Source organism: Rousettus aegyptiacus, unplaced genomic scaffold (assembly GCF_014176215.1).
Source record: "Rousettus aegyptiacus isolate mRouAeg1 unplaced genomic scaffold, mRouAeg1.p scaffold_m13_p_1, whole genome shotgun sequence".
NCBI lineage: Eukaryota > Metazoa > Chordata > Mammalia > Chiroptera > Pteropodidae > Rousettus > Rousettus aegyptiacus.
In genome coordinates, this window is record NW_023416284.1 from 173,160,379 (window position 1) to 173,180,133 (window position 19,755).

Below are 19,755 nucleotides of genomic sequence, written 5' to 3' on the forward strand. Positions count from 1 at the left end.
TAATTCCTTTATACGGCAGAATACTATTCAACTGTATTATGTGGATATACCACATTTTGCTTATCAAATCATCATGTAATGAATGTTGGGGTTGTTTCCACATTTTTGGCTATCGGGAATAATGCTACTGTGAACATCCATGCATAAGATGTGGTGGGGAATAGCATGAGTATATACTTTAGGAGAGGAGTTTCAGGGTCATCTAGCAACTCTATATTTAGCTTTCTGAGAAATGGCCAACCTGTTTTCCAAAGTGGCTACACCATTTTACATTCCACCAACCACATACGAGGATTCCAGTTAATTCACATCCTTGTCAACACTCATTATAGTCCATCTTATTAATTATAGCCATTTTAGTGGGTATGAAATAGCATCTTGTTGTTTTTTAAACCATTATTTAAAGGGTTGGCACGCTCTGCATTTCAGGGATCTAGGCAAAAACCTAGCATCCCTTCCTAGCTATTCCTAGTTTAGTTCTAAGGATGATGGTCTTTGAATGAGTTAGAAACAGACACCCTCCCAAACACTCACCAACTCAGCCTCACCGGCGCAGCTCGGTGAGTAGGTGTACCTCTGTGCAAAGAAACACGCACCCTCTTCCCTTTCCTTGGGCTGGATGCAGCTCCTTACCCAGGCTCATGGCATGGACTCAGGCTAGATGTCAACTCTTCATACCTCTTCTTTGGATGCTTTTGTCCAGGGTACAACCTAGACAACTCTACTTGGCCTATGCTTGGCTGTTTTCAAGTTGGATAGACCCTGGGTTCCAATCTTAGCTGAACTCCGGGGCTGTGACTTTGAACAAGTGATTTAATGTCGCTGTTTTCTTGTTGGTGGACAACAGTGATAATAATAGAACCCTCTGATGGTATCGTGATGAACAAATGAAACGAAATTTATAGAGCAACTGTTCCAGAACCTGACATATCAGTGCTTATTGAACAGTAGTTAGTTTCATGTCTTATCTGTAAGAACTCAGCAAAGATATTATTTCCTCCAGATAATGGGTCAACAAACTGGCCCAAGGGCCAAATCAACCTGATATACCTCCTACAGGCTGAGAATGGGTTTTACATCTTGAAAGGCCTGTGATATGAAGAACATGATGTATAAAATATGCCCTCTGTGACCTAAAATATTTCCCCTAATATTTCCAGTTTAGTCCTTTACAATATAAGTTTACTGCCCCCTGCTATAAACCCTTCTCTGCCAGCCTCTCCCCCATGCCTTGCACCCCCACAACAGGGCTAGATGTCCCTTTCTGGCCCCTCTCACCTTGGAGCGGTCTCTATCATGGCCCTTTCCACACAGAATCTTCTACGAGGCTGTCGACACCTTCATCCCTGAATCCTTTGGCACACAGTAGGAAGGCAGTTAATATTAATTCAGGGATAGAAAGGTACGTAGAGGACGAGACACTGAAGAACAGTTTTGCCGGCTTCACGATTCCTCATATAAGAAGAAACCAGCCCCTCCGTTGGCCATCCTCCTCTGCACTGCATTTTAGCTAAGCAACACAACACCTTCGGCCAATCCCAAACATAAGGGAAACCATCCAGTATCTCAGTGTGCGAAGACATTCTGAATTTCCCCTTGGCCAGCATGCCGGGGGCAGATTTCCAGGGAACACATTTATTTCTCCGTAACTCACAGCTCCCCTCCGGAAGGGGAGCTTGGCCTATGGGCAACGGGCCCGAATCCAACAGCACTTTTTCCGCTCCCAGAAAGAAGTGTGCGTGGCTTTCAGCAAGGCTGCGTGAACTGGGGATTTGCACACTCGTGCACAGGGCTGGGCTGAAAGAAGAAGTAGCAAGTGTTTTTGAGAGTCTAAATAAGAGAAGCAGGCATGGCTTTTTGGCAGGCTTTATTACTTTGGGGCATTTTAAAAATTTTTCTTAAATTTCGATTTTTCTTACATTCATGCTAACTTCGAATTTCTCCTAGAGAAACAGATGCTTTGCATTTCCTCAAAGCTTTTAGTGCAGTTTTTTGGAATTAGCCATGCAAACTACATTGATATGTTATGCCTTCATTTCTTGGTTTCTTATGTACTAAGCGTGATTTTAAAAATGTATTTCTGTGAACTTGAGCTCTGTGTGCAGGAGAGAGAAAGAGAGATTGATTTGTGTCCTGCTAACTTGGCCCCTGAAGAAAGGCCAGAGCATCTGTGATGGAGAGACGTGTGTCGTGAACAGGAAGGACAGCACATGTCTGGGGCCCCAGAGGTTCAAGGCGCCGTTTTACAACTCATGGGGCAAAGATGGGCCCAGACTTTTTCCACAGATGAGGACACTTTTTAAATTTTTATTTATTTTATTTTATTTTTAATTTTTTTTATGGTGACAGTGGTTAACTAAATCCAATAAGTTTCATCTGTACACTTTAACAGTAAGGCATATATATAGTTATACTTTGTATTCACCTCCCGTAGATTTCTTTCTGTCACCCATATTTGACCCCTTTTACCCTATGTACTTCCTCTCTCCTTCCTTAACCCCTACCTTCTGTTAACCACTGGTCTGTAGTCCATGTCCATGAGTCTCTGTTTGTTCGTCCTGTTCATTTGTTGCTTTTAGGTTTATATCCCACATATAAGTGATATCATGTGATTTTCAACTTTTTCTGTCTGGCTTATTTCAGTTAGTATGATTATTTCAAGGTCCATCCATGTTGTTGCAAATGGCTGTATTTCATCTCTTCTTATGGCTGAGTGATATTCCATTGTATATATGTACCACAGCTTCTTTAGCCAATCATCTATTGTAGGATACTTCAGTTGCTTCCATGTCCTGGCCACTGTGAATAATGCTGCTATGAACATCGGTGTGCAAATATCTTTACGGATATGAATTTTCAAGTCTTTGGGGTAAATACCCAGTAGAGGGATTGCTGGTTCATATCGTAGATCAATTCTTAGTTTTTTGAGGACCCTCCATACTGTTTCCCATAGTGACTGTACCAATTTGCAGTCCCACCAGCAGTGTATGAGGATTCCTTTTTCTCTGCATCCTCTCCAACATTTGTTATTGCTCGTCCTGTTGATTATAGATATTCTAACAGGTGTAAGAAAGAACACGTTTTTAAAAAAGAAAATGACAAATGCAAATAAAGGATTTACAGCTCACAATGATTTGTTAACTTTCTACCAGAAGGGAGGGGAGGGGCTGGGAGGGGAGAGGAGGGGAGCTTTGCAGTTTATAGCGGGTTTTCTCCAAAGGTTTCCAAGGTGCCAGTTGTTTGCAAACTTATTGACCAGTGAAGGGAGAAGGGATCATTCCCATGTCCCAGCTCTAAATGATTTACGTCAAAGCTTACCACATAGTATTCCTCTGAACCTTCACAGGAATTGTTTGTAAATTCCTAAAAAAAATAAAATTGCATTTCCAGTCTTCAATGTTGTGATCCTCTGGATGACCTCACTTCCTGTGGTAGGTTGAAGAACAGAGTTTGACCTTGAGAACAACACACAGAACTAGGTCAAAAATCGTTTATTGACCATATAATCTTCCAGGTGCAAAGTATACAGACGTATAATAACTGCGCTTACAATAAAGTTGGGAGAGGACACATGTGGGTTGAAGGAGTCTTTAGATGTATTTCTGAGCAAATTAGTGTTGTGTGTGTAAACCTTGCATCGCTTCAGGAGGGAGCCTGTACCATAGCAGATTGAAAACACTGCAGTGGGTTACACTTGACGGATGTTCACAACAAACAGATCTCCGTAGCCAGCTCCCTTTGACTTCCAACCATACATGTTTTAGAAACTACCCAGAAAAGAGAGCATCTGTTAAGTGAAGTTTTTTTTTTAAAGTTAAAGCTCTTAAAGAAAGAAAGCCGTCATACTTTATGGTGACATATTTTGATCATAGACATAGGATTTTTCTTTCTTTTTTTTTTTTTTTTAAGCGAATGGTGTTGCTTCTGTAGTTTTATGTCCTGCAGAACCAAAGGAATAGCATGAGACCTGGGTCTCTGTTCATCATGACTGCTCTTGATTTTCTCGGAGGATAATAATACCTGGGATCATTTTTTAAAATTAATAAAAGCATCAAAAAATTAAAAAGGGAAAGGCCTGTATCAATGAGAAATGCATTTGGCAGAGAGCAACGGAAAACACAAATGCAGTGCCCTGAAAAAGCGAAGAGGCTTATTCATTTTATGTAATAAGTGGTCCAGGTCTGATCTAATGGCACAGAGATGCAATTGGAGACCTATCTATTTCTTCATTTGCCATCCTCATCAGCTTGTTGATTAGTCTGTGTGGTGATTGTCATGCTTGTTTCTTCATGGTTACAAGATGGCTGCTGCACCTCTTGGCATCTGTGTTCCAGGGAGGAGGAAGGAATTGAACATCAAAGCAAAGAATTGAAAAAGGATGCCAAATAAGTCTGTCCGTTATTCAGATATTTCTCAAAAGGCCCATTCAGCAATATCCATTTATATCTCATTCATTTATCGAATGAATGGCCAGAATTTGATCACTTGGTCACCTTCAAATGAATCTAAGAAGGTGAATGTTTTTAGCTGGGTATATTGTTACACGGAATAAGACCATGATTCTATTAGGGTGACAGGAAGAATAGCTATTAGCTAGACAATAAGCAGACTCTTCTTAGAGATGGTCATCATTTCCAAATATTTTAGGTAGTTGGTAATAGGTTCAAAAAAGCAATTTCAGTGTTTTTTTTTTTTTCATGTTAAAGGTGAGATTGCAGGGACTAAAAAAGAAAAAGCAACCATCAATACAAAAATAGTGTATATTTACCTTCCAAAGAAAGTAGTGGTCACTTGAGATATTAATACCGGAACACAATAATAATTGATCAGTCAATCAATAGTTATTGCATCCTTGTTATGTATTGGGCTAGATATGAGGGTGGGAGGAGAAGGGGAGAGCAGGAGAAAGGGAAAGAGGTCATTTATAGAAGATATAAAGTAAAATGATAAAATATAAATGAAAATATATCAGGATTGTGCAAAATACAAATTAAAATAGATACTGCAATATAGACCACAAGTTCCAAAATATTACTGTGGTTGAATAACCTTTACTCTGAATTTTCTGGTAGTCAACAGAAAAAGGGGTCAGTGAGTGATTAGCCAGTTCTCATTTTCCATGAAGCAGAAATATGCTAGTTTTTCAGATAATGTAGTAGATTAGAGAACACGAGTTTTGGTTTGAATACCAGCTCTGCAGTTGACCTTGGATTAATCATTTAATCCCTTTAATTCTCATAGTTTTCATTTTTTATGTGGGACTACTTGTACTCATGGTATTGAGTTGTTTTTACAAATTAAGTGAGATAATTACATGTGAAGTTCCAAGAAATAAGAGCTCAGAGATGAGGAAAAAATGAGAAATCTAGGAAACAGTGTGGTCAGTTACATCCCTATCACAAACACAGAACTAGATTGGGTGATGCTCTTTCTCATAGTGTCTCTTGATAATCACCAAGGACATGATGACAAAATGTCACTTGGTCAAATCAGTTCTTGATGGTGCCAAGAAATTATGCCTGAATGAATAGCTTTGTGATGGCCCAACTTGATCCAAGACTAAAAATCCAGAGTGTGCGGAGAAATAATGGATTCTGTGTCTTTCAAATTCTTTTATGTATCACATTCTTTGGCCAGCCTTTGGATAGACTTGAGCAGCTATGTGTTCAGAGATATAGTCTCTGGTAGGGCCCTGCCGTGGCAGTAGGGCGGGTAATGAGCCCCTGCACTTCAGTGAGCCAGATTGGACCTCAGGCCTAACTGAGACTGGCCTTGGAGGCTGGTGTTCCTGTTGGCAAGGACTGGATTTCACTCCACCTCTCCAGGACAACCCCAACCCCGGAATCAGCCGCAGGCTCCTAAAACCCGTGGCTCTTCCTCTTGTTTCCAACTTCACTTTCTGTTATTTTACCGTGTTTATCTGCCTCAACAGAAACTCTCCTAACAGAGAATTTTTCATTGCTTATTCAGGTCCAACTCCTGGACAATTATGAGGAAAATCAGAAGTTTTATATCTCATGGAGGCTTGCTTCAGCTATAAAGACAATCATCTTCCTCTTTTTCTCTTTCTATTAGATAGTAAAATTAGATGTCAAATATTCACATCAGTTTTTAAATATTTAGAGGGACAACTTGGGGGTTTCTTTTGTTTAGCAGTGTTTGATAGCCTGAGTGTAATAATAGCGCTCTGTAGAAAACAAGATGCTTCATCTATCTTGGTGGAAATTTCTGAAAAATCTGTTTATCCAGCACCAAGTAACAAATAAAAACCAGCCTAAAATACTGTGGAAACAGATTCTCCATGATCAGATCAGTGCTGATCTCGGTAAACTGGGGCTTTATTATATGCCACACTCGTTCAAAATTAATTCATTTATGAAAAAGTTGTACTTGTGAAAAGCCTCCAACACGTAGGCAGTATAACATATCTTCATCTGAGAGCAATTTAAATCTCTTATTACCATCCCTAGCTAAAAATACCGCATGAATTCCAGATTCTTGTGTGGAATTAATCTTCCAGCTCAAGTTCACCTTGTTGCTAATTCTCCATTTCATTTCAGTGCATGGGAGCGGGGTGATGTTGTTTCATGTAGAAGGGGAATTTATTTCATCTGTCCCCTCCTTCAGCTATCAACAGATCTGTGCCTGGAGGGAAAGCTATGAGGCTGTATTTGGGACACGGCCAGCAAGTAGACCTCTGTTCTTGTTTAGGAATGTTCCCTGTGTCTGTCACTCTTACTCCCTTTTCTGCAGCTGAGGCATGGGGCTTTCATGAATAAGGGTTTGAAGAATCAAGAACAATAGGACCTTTGAGTACTTTGGTATAGTGGACCCTATTGGTTGCCCACCCCTTCCCCTCCACCCCTAGCCTCCCACTCTGACTTGTCTCAAGTTTTACCATATGGGGAAGGTAATCCCATCCCCAGGTCAAGGGTGAATCCTGAGTAACTTAAGCATATAATAGTTGTGTCATTTTCTTCGCGAATGGTTAGTGGAGGTGTGGGCTAGTAGCTCAGATCTGGCCAAGAAAACGAGGTGGGGCTGGGGGTGGGGGGATTGTCTCAGATCTTAAAAAGGAAGGTAAGGTTTTCAGATTTTAAAAGAAGTACCCAAGAAAGATAGTCTCTTCTTCCCCTGGATTTTTTTTCATTTCGTATGTGATGGCTGGAGTTGTAGCAGTCACCAGGCAGCATGAGGAAAGCTGGTCTGAGGACAATTCTGACAAACTTGACAGCAGAGCAAGATGGAACAGAAATAGAGAATGGATCCTAAAATCTCCATCCTAAGGACTTCTATTTTAACTGAGAATATGCTTCTCTATTATTTACTTATTTGTAAAAGAATATCTTTTCCTTATTGTTTGATTCAGGTTGGCTTTTCTGTTGCCTACAGACCAAAGCACCATTATGGACATAAGGAGATATGAAATAAAGCAATCACAGAAATACTTTAGCCATGTTTAAGCCCATTGTTCTTAGATGCTGAGTCTCCTCAATTTTCCTGCCTTTTCTTTTTAAGCCCAGTGGGCACACGGGGCAACACTAGCCTAGAGAGTGAATTTCGCATGTTGTGTTTTCCTCGAATATTATACATGTGACACACATACTCGTGAATGTAAAAAATGCCAAGACGCCAACTCTACATATCCAAATAAATCACGGACGACTAGAAAGCTCCTTATTGATGCAGATCAAGAAGAGCTAGGTGAGTGTACTTTGGTGAAGGGAGAATGACCGAATTGAGGCTACACATTTCTAGAGACACCAAGGCCACACACTTTCTGTAAACCTTCTCTGAGTCCCCCAGATCTAGTTCATTATCCTTTTTCCCTGTTCTCATGCCACTGTGTTTATATCTCTAGTGAGACCCTTGTCACAGAGTATCAGAGCAAGCGGTGCCAGTGTTTGGCTCCCTAGTTTGATGATGGGTTCATACAGGTCAAGGGACATGTCATACCTTTTACATATTCACTCATCGAACAACTGTTTATTAAGTATCTACTATGCGCCAGGCATTGAGCCAGGCCCTGAAGATACAACAGTAAGTAAGGAAAGCAGATGTGTTCCTTTCATCATGGGATTTAGAGTCGAGTCAGAGACAGACAGTCATACCACTACAGTAATCAATTAATTTATTGCTGATAGTTAAATGACTGGCTCTTGCTGAGAGCTCAGTAATTGTCTGTCGAGTTCAGTCACAGAATTTCTAATCTTCAATTTAGCCTCCTATCCTCCTAGAGGCTCACCTAGGTTCACATTGCAGGAGAAGGGCTCCTAGAAGCCAATGAGGTCCAGCCCAGTGAGCAAGCTCTTTCAAGCTTCTGCTTGCTGTGTGCTTACTAATGTCTCAGTGGCCAGTTGTACGGCAAGGCCCAAAGTCCACATTGGAGGAGGTTCTACTCTGCATGGATATAGGGAGGTGGGGCTGTTGGGGGTACTTACTGTACCAATCTACCACGCTATTTTAAAGTGTGGGTGATGTTATGAAAACCTTAAACTCAGCCAAGGAATTTAAAAAATGATCATTTGAATCCAAAAATAAGTTTCATGATATAAACTAAAAATTTATATAGACATTTTTAAATGGAATGTAATTATGTGGTTCACAACAAGTAGTGAATCTGAGCCTTTGGTCTTAGAATCTTTATATAGTGCTTTGATGAGAGAGAGGAGTACAGGCAACCAAGCGTGGCCATTCCTCCAGCCTTTGTACAACTTACAATGGGGGCAGTCTTCTCCTGTGAAGTTTATAATGGGAGTAATTGACTTTTCCCCCCCCACCAACATCCAGAGGAAACTGTTCTAAATTGAATGGTTGGCCAATGGCAACAATACCTGCTATAAATTATGAAACTTACAATCGATAATCGACACTTCTCTATTGTATTATAACAAATGAGTTTTTCGATTGGGCGCAAAGTATAAATTCCTAGTTTAAAAAAAAAGGGACAAATATAAAGAAATAGAGTTTAACTTTAAGCAGACTCAAATCTTAAAAGTCTATATAGAGAGTCTATGCATATTGTATTTAGAGAAAATACGTCATAGAGTTAAACTAAGTGTATGGATCTGGTGGAAAGACTGTGTACATAAAAGCATCTGGATGATTCCGTAGTCTAGTCCAAAAGTTAATGTAAAAAGTCAATTGAATTGATTAATACTAAAAATGGAACAGCTTCAGATCTAGAACTAATTTGAGGACCATGAGTTCATCTCTGTTCTAACTGGGAAAACTCCAGCTCTGATTTTCGGAGTTTTGTTTATTAAAGACTTTCAGATCACAGAATATATAACATAATGAAGTGCCAGAAATGGCTGGAATTGGTCCAGATTTACTACAGCAATATTAACTTATAGTGCCATTGAGCTCAGAAAAAACATGCAAGGCACATACACTTGTATAAATAAGATGTTATTTATAGGTTAAATAAGGTGAGGGTTAAACAGAGAGTCAAACCCAAGGTGGGGTTCTCTCCTTCCCTGTAGCGCATGTTGATTATAAAGGGCCCTCGGAAGGGGACAGAGGTTCCACGCACAAGTGCTGTAGGGCTCTCGTACTGTGCAGAAGCAAGATCAAGTCCTCTGTAAATACCCTGAAATATTTCTTCAGCATGATTTAGCCTCTAAAACTTTTGCATCCTCCCCATTCTGCTCATGTTATATATATGCAGCAGGTGGACTTCATTTCTCTTTTCTGTCAAACATAGGAGTATTCCATGGACTCAGTTTTCTATGGACTAACCCTAGGTTTGAATTTTAGAAACTGTAAAATGCTATAGTAATAAGAAATCCAGATTATGGATTTCTCGTCTGCGATTTGTATACTGACCATAGAAAGAAGCATAAAGAATGATGCAAAATTGAAAATGAATCTGCCTCTTTTTGATATGTATATTTTCTTTGCATTTGTCGATTTGAAGTTTGAAAGGATTCATCTTCCTGTTAGTGAAATTGATAGCAAACACCCAAGGTCACCTGAAATTTGAGTTTTTAATCAAACCGAAAGTCATATTTTTCTGCAGAATACTATAAAGTTCGGCTATGATGGTTTAATCATCACATCCAAAAACCCTTTCTGGCTCCTTGTGGAAATTGCTTCTTTGCATGAGGATTCTGTTTCAGCATGCAGGGTATTACATTGCTGGGAACAGCATGATGATACTGTACATGCTGGTGATGAGGACATTAGAGAGGCCAGATGGAATGAATATTTAGAAGCACAGGACGCCATTCAGGTGACCTTCTGAACATCTCTTAAGTGTAGCCCTGTTGTAATTAACATCATTAAGTGTGAACAGAGGGAGCGTTGAAATCATCGGGTTCAGTACCCCCAATTTACACTAGAAACTTTGGCTCAGAGAAGTTATTCGAGGTCACTTATTCAATGTCACTCAACTAGTTTGGTCAAGAAAAAGTCAGTCTCATTACTGTCAGTCCAGAGGACTTTCTCCACCTCACCATACCTTTTTTCTTTTAATGTGATAGAACAAATAAGAGTGTTTCCAAATATGAGTGTAGAAAAATTGATGGACTTTCCTTATAGTTTTAGGAGACAACCAAAAGATGAGTGATAAATATGACAGCAAAACCAAATGATAAATATGACAGCATTTATTCTAACTGTTGTTGAAAGGATTCATCTTCTTGTTAGTGAAAGGGCCCTTCTGAGGGCCCTTTATAATACTATTAAAATACTATTAAACAACATTTAATAGTATTTTCATCCCAACAGCCTATTTATTTAATAGACAGATAAATATTTATTAATTACCCACTATCCACATCTCAGATAAACTCGGTCTACTAGAGGAATAAAACTGATGGATTTGTAAAGGATTTATAGCTATATTCGTCTTTTGGCAAATAACATTAGACATTGGCCTATTTCAAGTAGGAGCAGGCAAAAAGAAGAAAGCATGAGGGTTCAGACTTGGCAAGACTTCAGGAAGAAAATGGGTTATGAATAGTTAGAAGCTACAAGGATGTCATTTGAGGAATGACAATGAGGGAAAATAGAGTTCTTTAGTGGGCCCTATATGTTTCCTATTCTAGAATGAAGGAAGTGAGTTTAGGGATCTGGAGAGTTGATGGTGATTAGAAACCGGAGGTGTGTTTGTTAGGAGACCTAGATTAGCTTGATGGGCAAAAGCCAGTGAGAATCACTGCCAAGTTCTGGAAGCACTGCCCGAAGGCTGAGCCACGTGCAGCCTCCGGTGTTCAGTGATGGTCTTATAAAACACAGAGAGGGCAAAGTGATGAAAACTGTGGAAAGGAGGAGAAACATAGAAGAGCATAAAGATGTATGTATTACATGACAAGCCCAAACAAGAGCAGGACACGTACAGAAATGCACCAGAGGTTCCCAAACAGAACCATGAACGCCCAAGGAGCTGGAATCCATGTCATCGGCACAAATTACTGAAACTCCCCGCCCCCCATTTCTTTTATAAATATGTTTGGCAAGGAAAAGTGTTCAAATCTAGTTTTAATTTTTAAGGAATTTCCAGGTTATATCTTGATAACAATGTAGATTAAAACAAAGCATGTAATAGCCTCAGAAGGGAGCATCAGTCATTGGGTTACAAGCCATCCCTCTCCTTTGACTGATGCAGAAGCTGAGGCTCACAGGTGTGACTCACCTGGTTCTGAGCACCACAGTGTCCTGAGAAACTTTAAAATCAGGATTCACTGAATGGATTTGACCTGCTCAAAGTCACATGGACAGCAAGTAGCAGAACCGTCCCTGAGTTCAAGCCTCACTAAGCCATGGCAGTGATTCACTGCCCCCAACCCCAATTTGTAGGTACTGTAAATTCACAAAGGACAATTTAATTTATCAAAGAAAATCATTTCCTCTGTAGCATATTATTAGTACTAAAGAGCTAATGCTTTGACAGAGTCTGGTACAAATTTCTGCATATTACACATTCGGTTAACCCCCATAGCTGTGCTCAAGTCATTCTAGGTGAGTAGACATTTACTGTAGTGTGAGCATATTTATCAAGTTAATCATGACCTTTTACTGTGGATGGAAGGCCATGGACATCCAAGGAAGACAAGACAGTGCCTTTTACCCTGGGTCCCCACCAGTATCACCTAGGCAATCCTCTGTCTGACCTTACTCCCTCATAAAGCTGCACGAAACCACTTGGTGGCCTAATACAGAAGACCAGGAGTTATCTACAATAGCAGTTCCTTGAAACTGGACCTAGTGGTCACAGATCCCCAGAGGAGCTCTTTAGAGCTAGACTCCTGACCCTCATCCTAGATTTTCTAATGCAGTTAGTCTTAGAGTGGGGCCCAAGAATCTCATTTTGAAAAGTTCCATAGGTAATTCAAATATATAGCCATTTGGGAACCACAGCTTGTAACATACTATATTAAATATCATTTTGCAGAGACTTAAAAGCGGGATTGATGTTAGTTCTTCCAATAAGACCAGTCCTCAGAGAGTCCTATAAACGTAGGCTATGAAAGTCTTGGTCTAAACCAATTTTGCTTTTTACCTAGGAAGTCTTGTTTTCCTCTCCCCATTTCAAAGCTGGGATAAGCTATTGAAACTGTGGATGTCTTCTGGTGGTAGTTACTGTTGTACTCAGGATTTTGGAAAGACTATTTGGCATGCTCCACACAAGCCTGTCAGGCCCTGAGGATTTGTGGCATGTGTAGAACTTAGAAGGCAGGCAACATAAAAACATATAATTCATAGAGCGAAATATTTTGGAGCTCCTTTCACTTTTACAAATTGACCATAAAATGGAAACCACAGACATAACATTCATATAACCATAGTTGTCAAGAATAAAGAATCATTTGGGGAGGGGTGAGTGTGAGGGCTTTTGGTGTGTACTTCTTTACAGGACACCCAAAGAAACAGTAAGTGTTCGAAATTTGTGTGCAAGCAACGATAGGAACGTTTAAGTTGGGATGTAGTTTTCTGCCTGACAATTGGCAAATATCTATTGAAGAGAATGGAGATTTTTGAGGTTGATTTTAAGAGGTCTTTCACAGTCATTATCATTGGAGGATATTTCTTTGTCTTGATAGACATTTCAAGTGGCTTTAGGATTTCGTAAACACTTTTCTTTGACTTCTTTCTATTTTTTCCTTTCTCGGCGGAAGTGGTTCACAATACGCAAGGTGGCTGTGACCATCTATGATAAATTGAGGAAGGAGTAAAGGGAAAACTACATCCTTCTACTCTTCCATTAGCTGTGTCAATACTCTGTGCTTACATTAGCTTTTAAAATACATCCTCGGGAAGGAGAGAGAGGGACTAATCACAAGCCCGGAGCATTCCAGGGACTTTTAACAATGGATGATAATGGCCAACCATACTGGTTGTGATAGTTGACTGTTGAAAAATAGCATTTAATGAGGTTGGACACATTCAAGATAGAACAAAAAGAAATAGTATATGTGGTGCAGAGGTCAAACTAAAAATCATTTTCACCCTTTGATGTTATATTAGAGACAGTGTCACCTTAGGAATCAAGAGAACTGGAACTGGGTTTTAGTTGTTATGTTCTATTTTTTAGCTTTCTGACTTCAGAAATGACAAATGATCTCTCTGGGCCTTCATTTACTCATCTAAGAATAGTCCTAATATATACTGCACAGAGTACTTGAGAAGATGGAAAGAAAATATAAAAACAAGCTCTAGCCAAGTCAAGCACAGATAGGGCTAGGTGTGGATGATGGAGGTGGTAGTGTGGGGGTGGGGAGGGGATTGAAGTGGACGGATTATGTTCTAAGTTGCTTCTGGGCCTTAAACTGTGTCATTCTATGAATCTGTGATCTATGGGGAAGAGGGCAGTTGCACAGGATTGTCGCTTAGGTGCTATTACTGACACTTAAATTACTTGATAATTTAAACTCCTGAAGCAATGCACAGCTAGAGTGTTGATTTAGTATCATTAACAAGGATTAAAAGGGTTTACGTGGCACGGAGCCTAGACAGGGTCAGGACCAGTCCTCCATAAATATTAGTCCCTTTTCCACCATCGTTCCAGAAAGTGCACTTCAAATAAAAGATGACAATGATTGTTAAAGTAGACCTTCAGGAGCAAATCTACAGTTTCTGTTGTTAATTTTACAACCTTATCCAGCATCGACACATCGATTTGGCCTGCCTGTGTTTGCCAATTTCCAGGACATTCCATAGGGTTCTTTCAGAAAATGATTTAAAAGCCCCACCCTAAATTTGAGAGAGGTTTATGTTTATGATGGTGTAAGCTATATCTTCAAAAGTCACAAGACTGATTCCAGAAGCTCTGTGTTTATACTCTGTAGCTGTATGTTAGTGTTTAAAGAAATGGTAAAAATGGAGTCATAGTGAGAATGTTAAGCTCTCCTTTCTTTTCACATAAAGGTGCAGGAATGATGGAGAGATTTTTCTTTTTATAAGTGTTCTTTTCAAATAACAAATATTTATAACCATTATTTGGGAGCTTCTCACAAGAATAATGAAAGAATTAAAATAAACATATTTTTAAAAATCTAACCAGTAACCTAAAGCTAAATAACATCTTTAGCTATTATCAAAAGGTAGTAGTAGATAGATACTAAACCTGCTATTATATTGATTACTCGAGAAATTCAGGAGAAATTGTGTTTTCACCTATGGTTTCTAAGTAAATGCTTCAATTCTTCATTTAAATCTCCTAAGATATACTTGCACTCTTGGAATAAAGTACTTAATATGTGGTAACTCACATCTTCCACATCATCAATTCAGTCACAACAAATTCTCCTGTGCTGTTCTATGCTGCGCTAGAAGACAAGGAAAAATGCATTCACCCCAATTCTTCAGCAGTTTATTTCTCCAAAGAAATTAAAATTCGTGTTTACGTTGGCAGCTCTGATACAACCATAATCCACACTCTAGCCTGGTTATTATGGAAAGTCTGACTTACAAACCCTATTAATATCAGTACATTAATCATAAAGTCCAGTTCAACCTCCCTGGGTCATAATCTCATAATTAAGAACTAAATGATTTATCTGAATAACTAAACTTATCCAATTGTTGCCTGAGAACAGATTTTTTGAATACTCCCTGGTTAAACCACAAATAAAATGACATATTATGAATATTTTTTTACTTGATGGCTTTTCTTAGCATTTAGTCAGAAAGATCAGCTGTAGTTCAAGATTCTCCTGGCCTCACATTTTAGCAGAACCATTGTGTTAATTCGCGTTAAACAATACATTAAACACCTCAAGCTACCAAGAACCAATCAATGTTTGTTGAGGCTCTGTCTATACAAGGTGTATTTTAGGCACTGTGAAGATACCTAATAGAAGAAACTGACTAGCCCTAAAGAAACAAGGTTTTTCTCAGTAAAAGTAAATCCTGAAAAATTAAATCAAAATGATGCATCACTGGTTTCTCAGCGTATGATCTAGATATTATATTTTACTCTAGTGGCAATTAGACTTTTAGCTCCAAATTTATGAAATGGTACTCTACATATAAAATATTTTGAGAAAATAAGTAAATCTATAATTATAGGACAGAATTCAAATTATATACCATAGGCAACTTTGGGGTTTGTTTATGTTTGTATTGTGCTATATTCTTTAGCTTTGGGCCTTTTCATGGCCTTCTGTTATTAACATGTGCTGAATAAAGGAATCATCTAGTTGTCATTTGTCAGTTGTCACTCAAGCCTGAGCATTTGAAATGGAAATAATATCCTTATTGGGGATATAAATATTTAATCAGATACTTTTCATAATGGCTTCTTAGTCTATCAAGATTAATAGAACTGAGCAATTAGGAAGGAAAGAGAAGTAAAAAGCATCCATTTGGAAAGGAAGAAGTAAAACTTTTTCTGTTTGCAGATAGCATGATCATGTATATAGAAAATCCTAAAAAAATGTACACCAAAGAAAACTATTAGAGCTAATAAATGAGTTTATCAAGATTACAGTATACAAGATCAATGTAGAAAAATAAATTTTATATCTTTCAATGACCAATAGATCTAAAGTGAAACTAAAAAGACAATTCCATCTATAATAACATCAAAAAGAATAAAAGGAATATAAAGCTTATACATCGAAAACGGCAAAACATCAGTGAAACAAAAGAGAACTAAATAAGTAGAAAGACATCCTGTGTCTGTGGATTGGAAGGCTTAATATTATTAAGTTTTATCATTATTAAGATGCAATTGTCTCTAGTTTGATCTACAGATTCAACACGATCTCTATCAAAATCTCAACTGACTTTTTTGCAGAAATTGACAAGCTGATCCTAAAATTCACATGGAAATGCAAGGGACCCAGAATAACCAAAGCAATCTTGAAAAAGAAGAACCAAGTTGAAGGAACTTATTCTTCCCAATTTCAAAACTTATGACAAAGCAATAGTAATCAAGACTCTGATACTGGCATGATAAGGGTGAACCTATAGATCGGTGGAATAGAATTGAAAGTATAGAAATAAACCCATACACTTATGGTTAGTGGATTTTTACTAAGGTGTCAAACAGTTAAATAGAGAAAGAATCATCTTCTTAATAAGTGGTGCTGGGACAAATAGATATTCACATACAAAAGAATTAAGTTAAATTACTACCTCACGCCATACACAAAATTAACTCAAACTGAATCAAAGACCTAAATGTTACTGTAAAACTAAAAAACTCTGAGAAGAAAGCATAGGTATATACCTTTGTGACCTTGGATTAGGCAGTGGTTTCGTAGATATGGCACTGAAAACACAAGCAACCAAAGAAAAATTACATAAATCGGACTCCATCAAAATTTAAAATCTTTTCTGCTTTAAAGGACACCATGCAGAAAATGGAAAGACAGCCCATAAAATGAATATATATTTAAAGATCACATATTTGCAAATCAAGAATATAGAACTCTTAAAACTCAACAAAAAATAACTCAATTTTAAGATGGACACAGGATTTAAAAATAGACTTTTCTCTAAAGTAAATATACAAATGGCCAATAGGCACATGAAATATGCTTAACATCATTAGTCATCAGGGAAATGCAAATCAAAACCACAATGAGATACCACTTCACACCCATTACGATGGCCATAATTTAAAAAAGAAAAAAATAGGCAATAACAAATATTGTCAAGGATGTAGAGAGATTGGAACTCTCACACGTTACTGGTGGGAATATAAAATAGTGCAGCTGTATTAAAAACAGTTCGGCTGTTCTTCAAAAAATTAAACAGTTACCATGTAATCCAGCAGTTTCACTCCTAGGATATATTCAAGGTGAATCAAAAACATATGTCCACACAAAAACTTACACACAAATGTTTGTAGAATCATTATTCCAAAAAGTGGAAGCAATTCAAATGTCCATCAACTGTGAATATACAAACAAAATACGAAATGTCTATAGAATGTAATATTTTTCAGCCATGTAAAGGGGATGAAATACTGATTCCTACGACAACACTGATGAACCTTGAAGACATTATGCTAAGTGAAACAAGACAGATGCAAAAGGCCACTTATTTTATGATTCCATTTATATGAGACGTCCAGGAGGATATAGGCAGAACCATAAAGACAGAAAGTGGATAAATGGTTTCAAGGAACCGAAGGAGTGAGGGAAATGAAAAGTGATTGCTGATGGGTACAGAGTTTCTTTCAGGGCGATGAAAATGTTCTGTAATTAGTGGCGATGGTTCACGATTTTGCTAATCGAATAAAACCAGTTGGACACTTGAAAAGGGCAAATTTTATTGCATGTTATGTCTCAACTTTTAAAATTACTAGATTTTCCCTTCAGCATTCTATAAGTTAAGTTCTAATAAAGCGTAATGTAACTTATGAGAGAATATTATCATTAAAGCACATATTGATATGTTTTCTTCCTAAGGAAAAAAAAAAGTTTCATGATCAGTTTATATATATAGACGACATGAGATTTTACCAGTTTTAAGTGTCAGTGCAGATAGCAAGATGACAAGTCCAGCATCTCTCTCAAGTTACACTAGGAAGGTAAATACAAGCTCATCACTTCCTTTCCTCTCATCAGCTCCATGTGGATCCTTCTCATTTAGACTGATCAAACACGTATTGTTCAGAAGCTGAGGGAAGAATCCTAAGTCTTTTACTCGAAAAATCTCATATTTGCTCTCTCGTTCTTTCCCAGGTGCTACCTTTCCCGAGCCAGGTGGTATACAACAGAGTAGGCAAGTGTGGGAGTCGTACTGTGGTCTTGCTTCTGAGAATCTTGTCGGAGAGACACGGATTTAATTTGGTCACGTCAGACATTCACAACAAAACCAGGCTTACTAAAAATGAACAAGTAAGTTGTCTTTGACCATGGTTAAGTTGTACTTTGCTTCAATTCACTCCTGTAATTAGTAGGTATCTTATAGGACAGCCTTCAAACTTCTAACAAATGAATACCAGAGTTGCAATTTCATACTGTATTTTTTGCCAGAGTGTGGAGGGAAATTGAAGTTACTTGTTCAGATGGAAACCTATAAACCAGGAAATTTCTGTGAAGGCATTATTACAACCAGTGGAGAGTATACACTATGTCAATTTATCTAAAATTAGCAATGTGTGAATCTCAAATAGTTAACACCACCGAGTTATAAATAATAATGACAGCCTGACAGCAAAAAGTGAGAAAGCATTATTTTAATATTTCTTCCTCTTCATTTCCTCACAAGTGTCCTAAGTCTTTATATTATAATAAAGAGAAAACCCTCTTGGGCCAGTGATCTGAGTGGTTGATGGAAGCAAGAGTTTCCTGCCATGGAGAGTTCAGGGGATCTCGAGCTTCAAGAGCAGCATTTGGCATATTCAGTGGTAGCAAAAGAATGACCCCATTTCTCAGGCGCAAATCCACTGTAACATAGCTGAGCCATGCAAGCAGGTGTGCTGGGGGTAGAGTAGGGATGTGATACTCTGCCAGGAAGCTATGCAGACAGAATCTACTTCGTAAATTTATACAAAAGGAAGGTCAACGGTCTGCACTGAGCTGCTTTGCTGATGTAGAAAAGTCGGCCGTAGTCTTCTCACAAGGTCATTCTACAGGGTCAGGCTGGTTAGCCTGGTCTCACAAAGTTACTTCTGTCCCCTAAGATACATAATATGGGTGAACAGCGAGCCACAGGTATAAGTCAAGGTTTTCCAGAGCATAAAACCAGTAGGATGGCGATATCTACCAATGGATCAATCAACTGACAGGAATAAAAGATTTATTATGAGAAATTGGCTCGCACAGTCATGGAGGCTGAGAATTCATGATCCACCATCTGCAAACTGGAGACCCAGGAAGGCCATGGTGTAATTGAGTCCGAAGACCTGAGAACCAGGGGAGGAAATGATGTAAATGGTAATGCAAAATGAGATGTCCCGTCTTAAACAGTAAGGCAGGGAAAAAGGGGACAAATTCCTCTTTCCTCCACATTTTGTTCTATTTGGGCCTTCAAGAGATTGAGTGATGCCCACCCACATTGAGGAGGACAATCTGCCTCGAGTCCACCAGGTCAAATGCTTATCTCGTCCAGAAACACCCTCACAGTCGCACCCAGAAATATTGCTTAATCTGGGCACCCCTTGGGGAGCCAGTCAAGTTGACATATAAAATTAACCATTATACCACCCAATGAGTATATAAGCATGGGGAATAAACAAGGCACATGGTTTGCTACCAGGTTGAGCCCATAATTATGGAAATTTTCACCTACGTCTATCTATGTCCACTTCTTTCTGACATAATCCTACTTTTGAGGCATTCAAACCCTCACAAA

General features: G+C 38.6%; 1 protein-coding gene across 2 annotated transcripts in view; it reads left to right on the forward strand.

The window, feature by feature from the left end:
- The window catches only part of UST (uronyl 2-sulfotransferase), a 253,563-nt gene that overhangs the window by 130,389 nt on the left and 103,419 nt on the right, over nucleotides 1-19,755 (forward strand). Inside the window, exon 3 of one of the 2 annotated variants that reach the window (XM_016160129.2) lies at nucleotides 18,141-18,296. The exons of the other annotated variant lie outside the window; for it this stretch is intronic. Within the exon in view, the coding sequence (XP_016015615.1) occupies nucleotides 18,141-18,296 (156 nt within the window). The remainder of the gene's footprint in view (nucleotides 1-18,140; nucleotides 18,297-19,755) is intronic. 2 annotated transcript variants of the gene reach the window in all.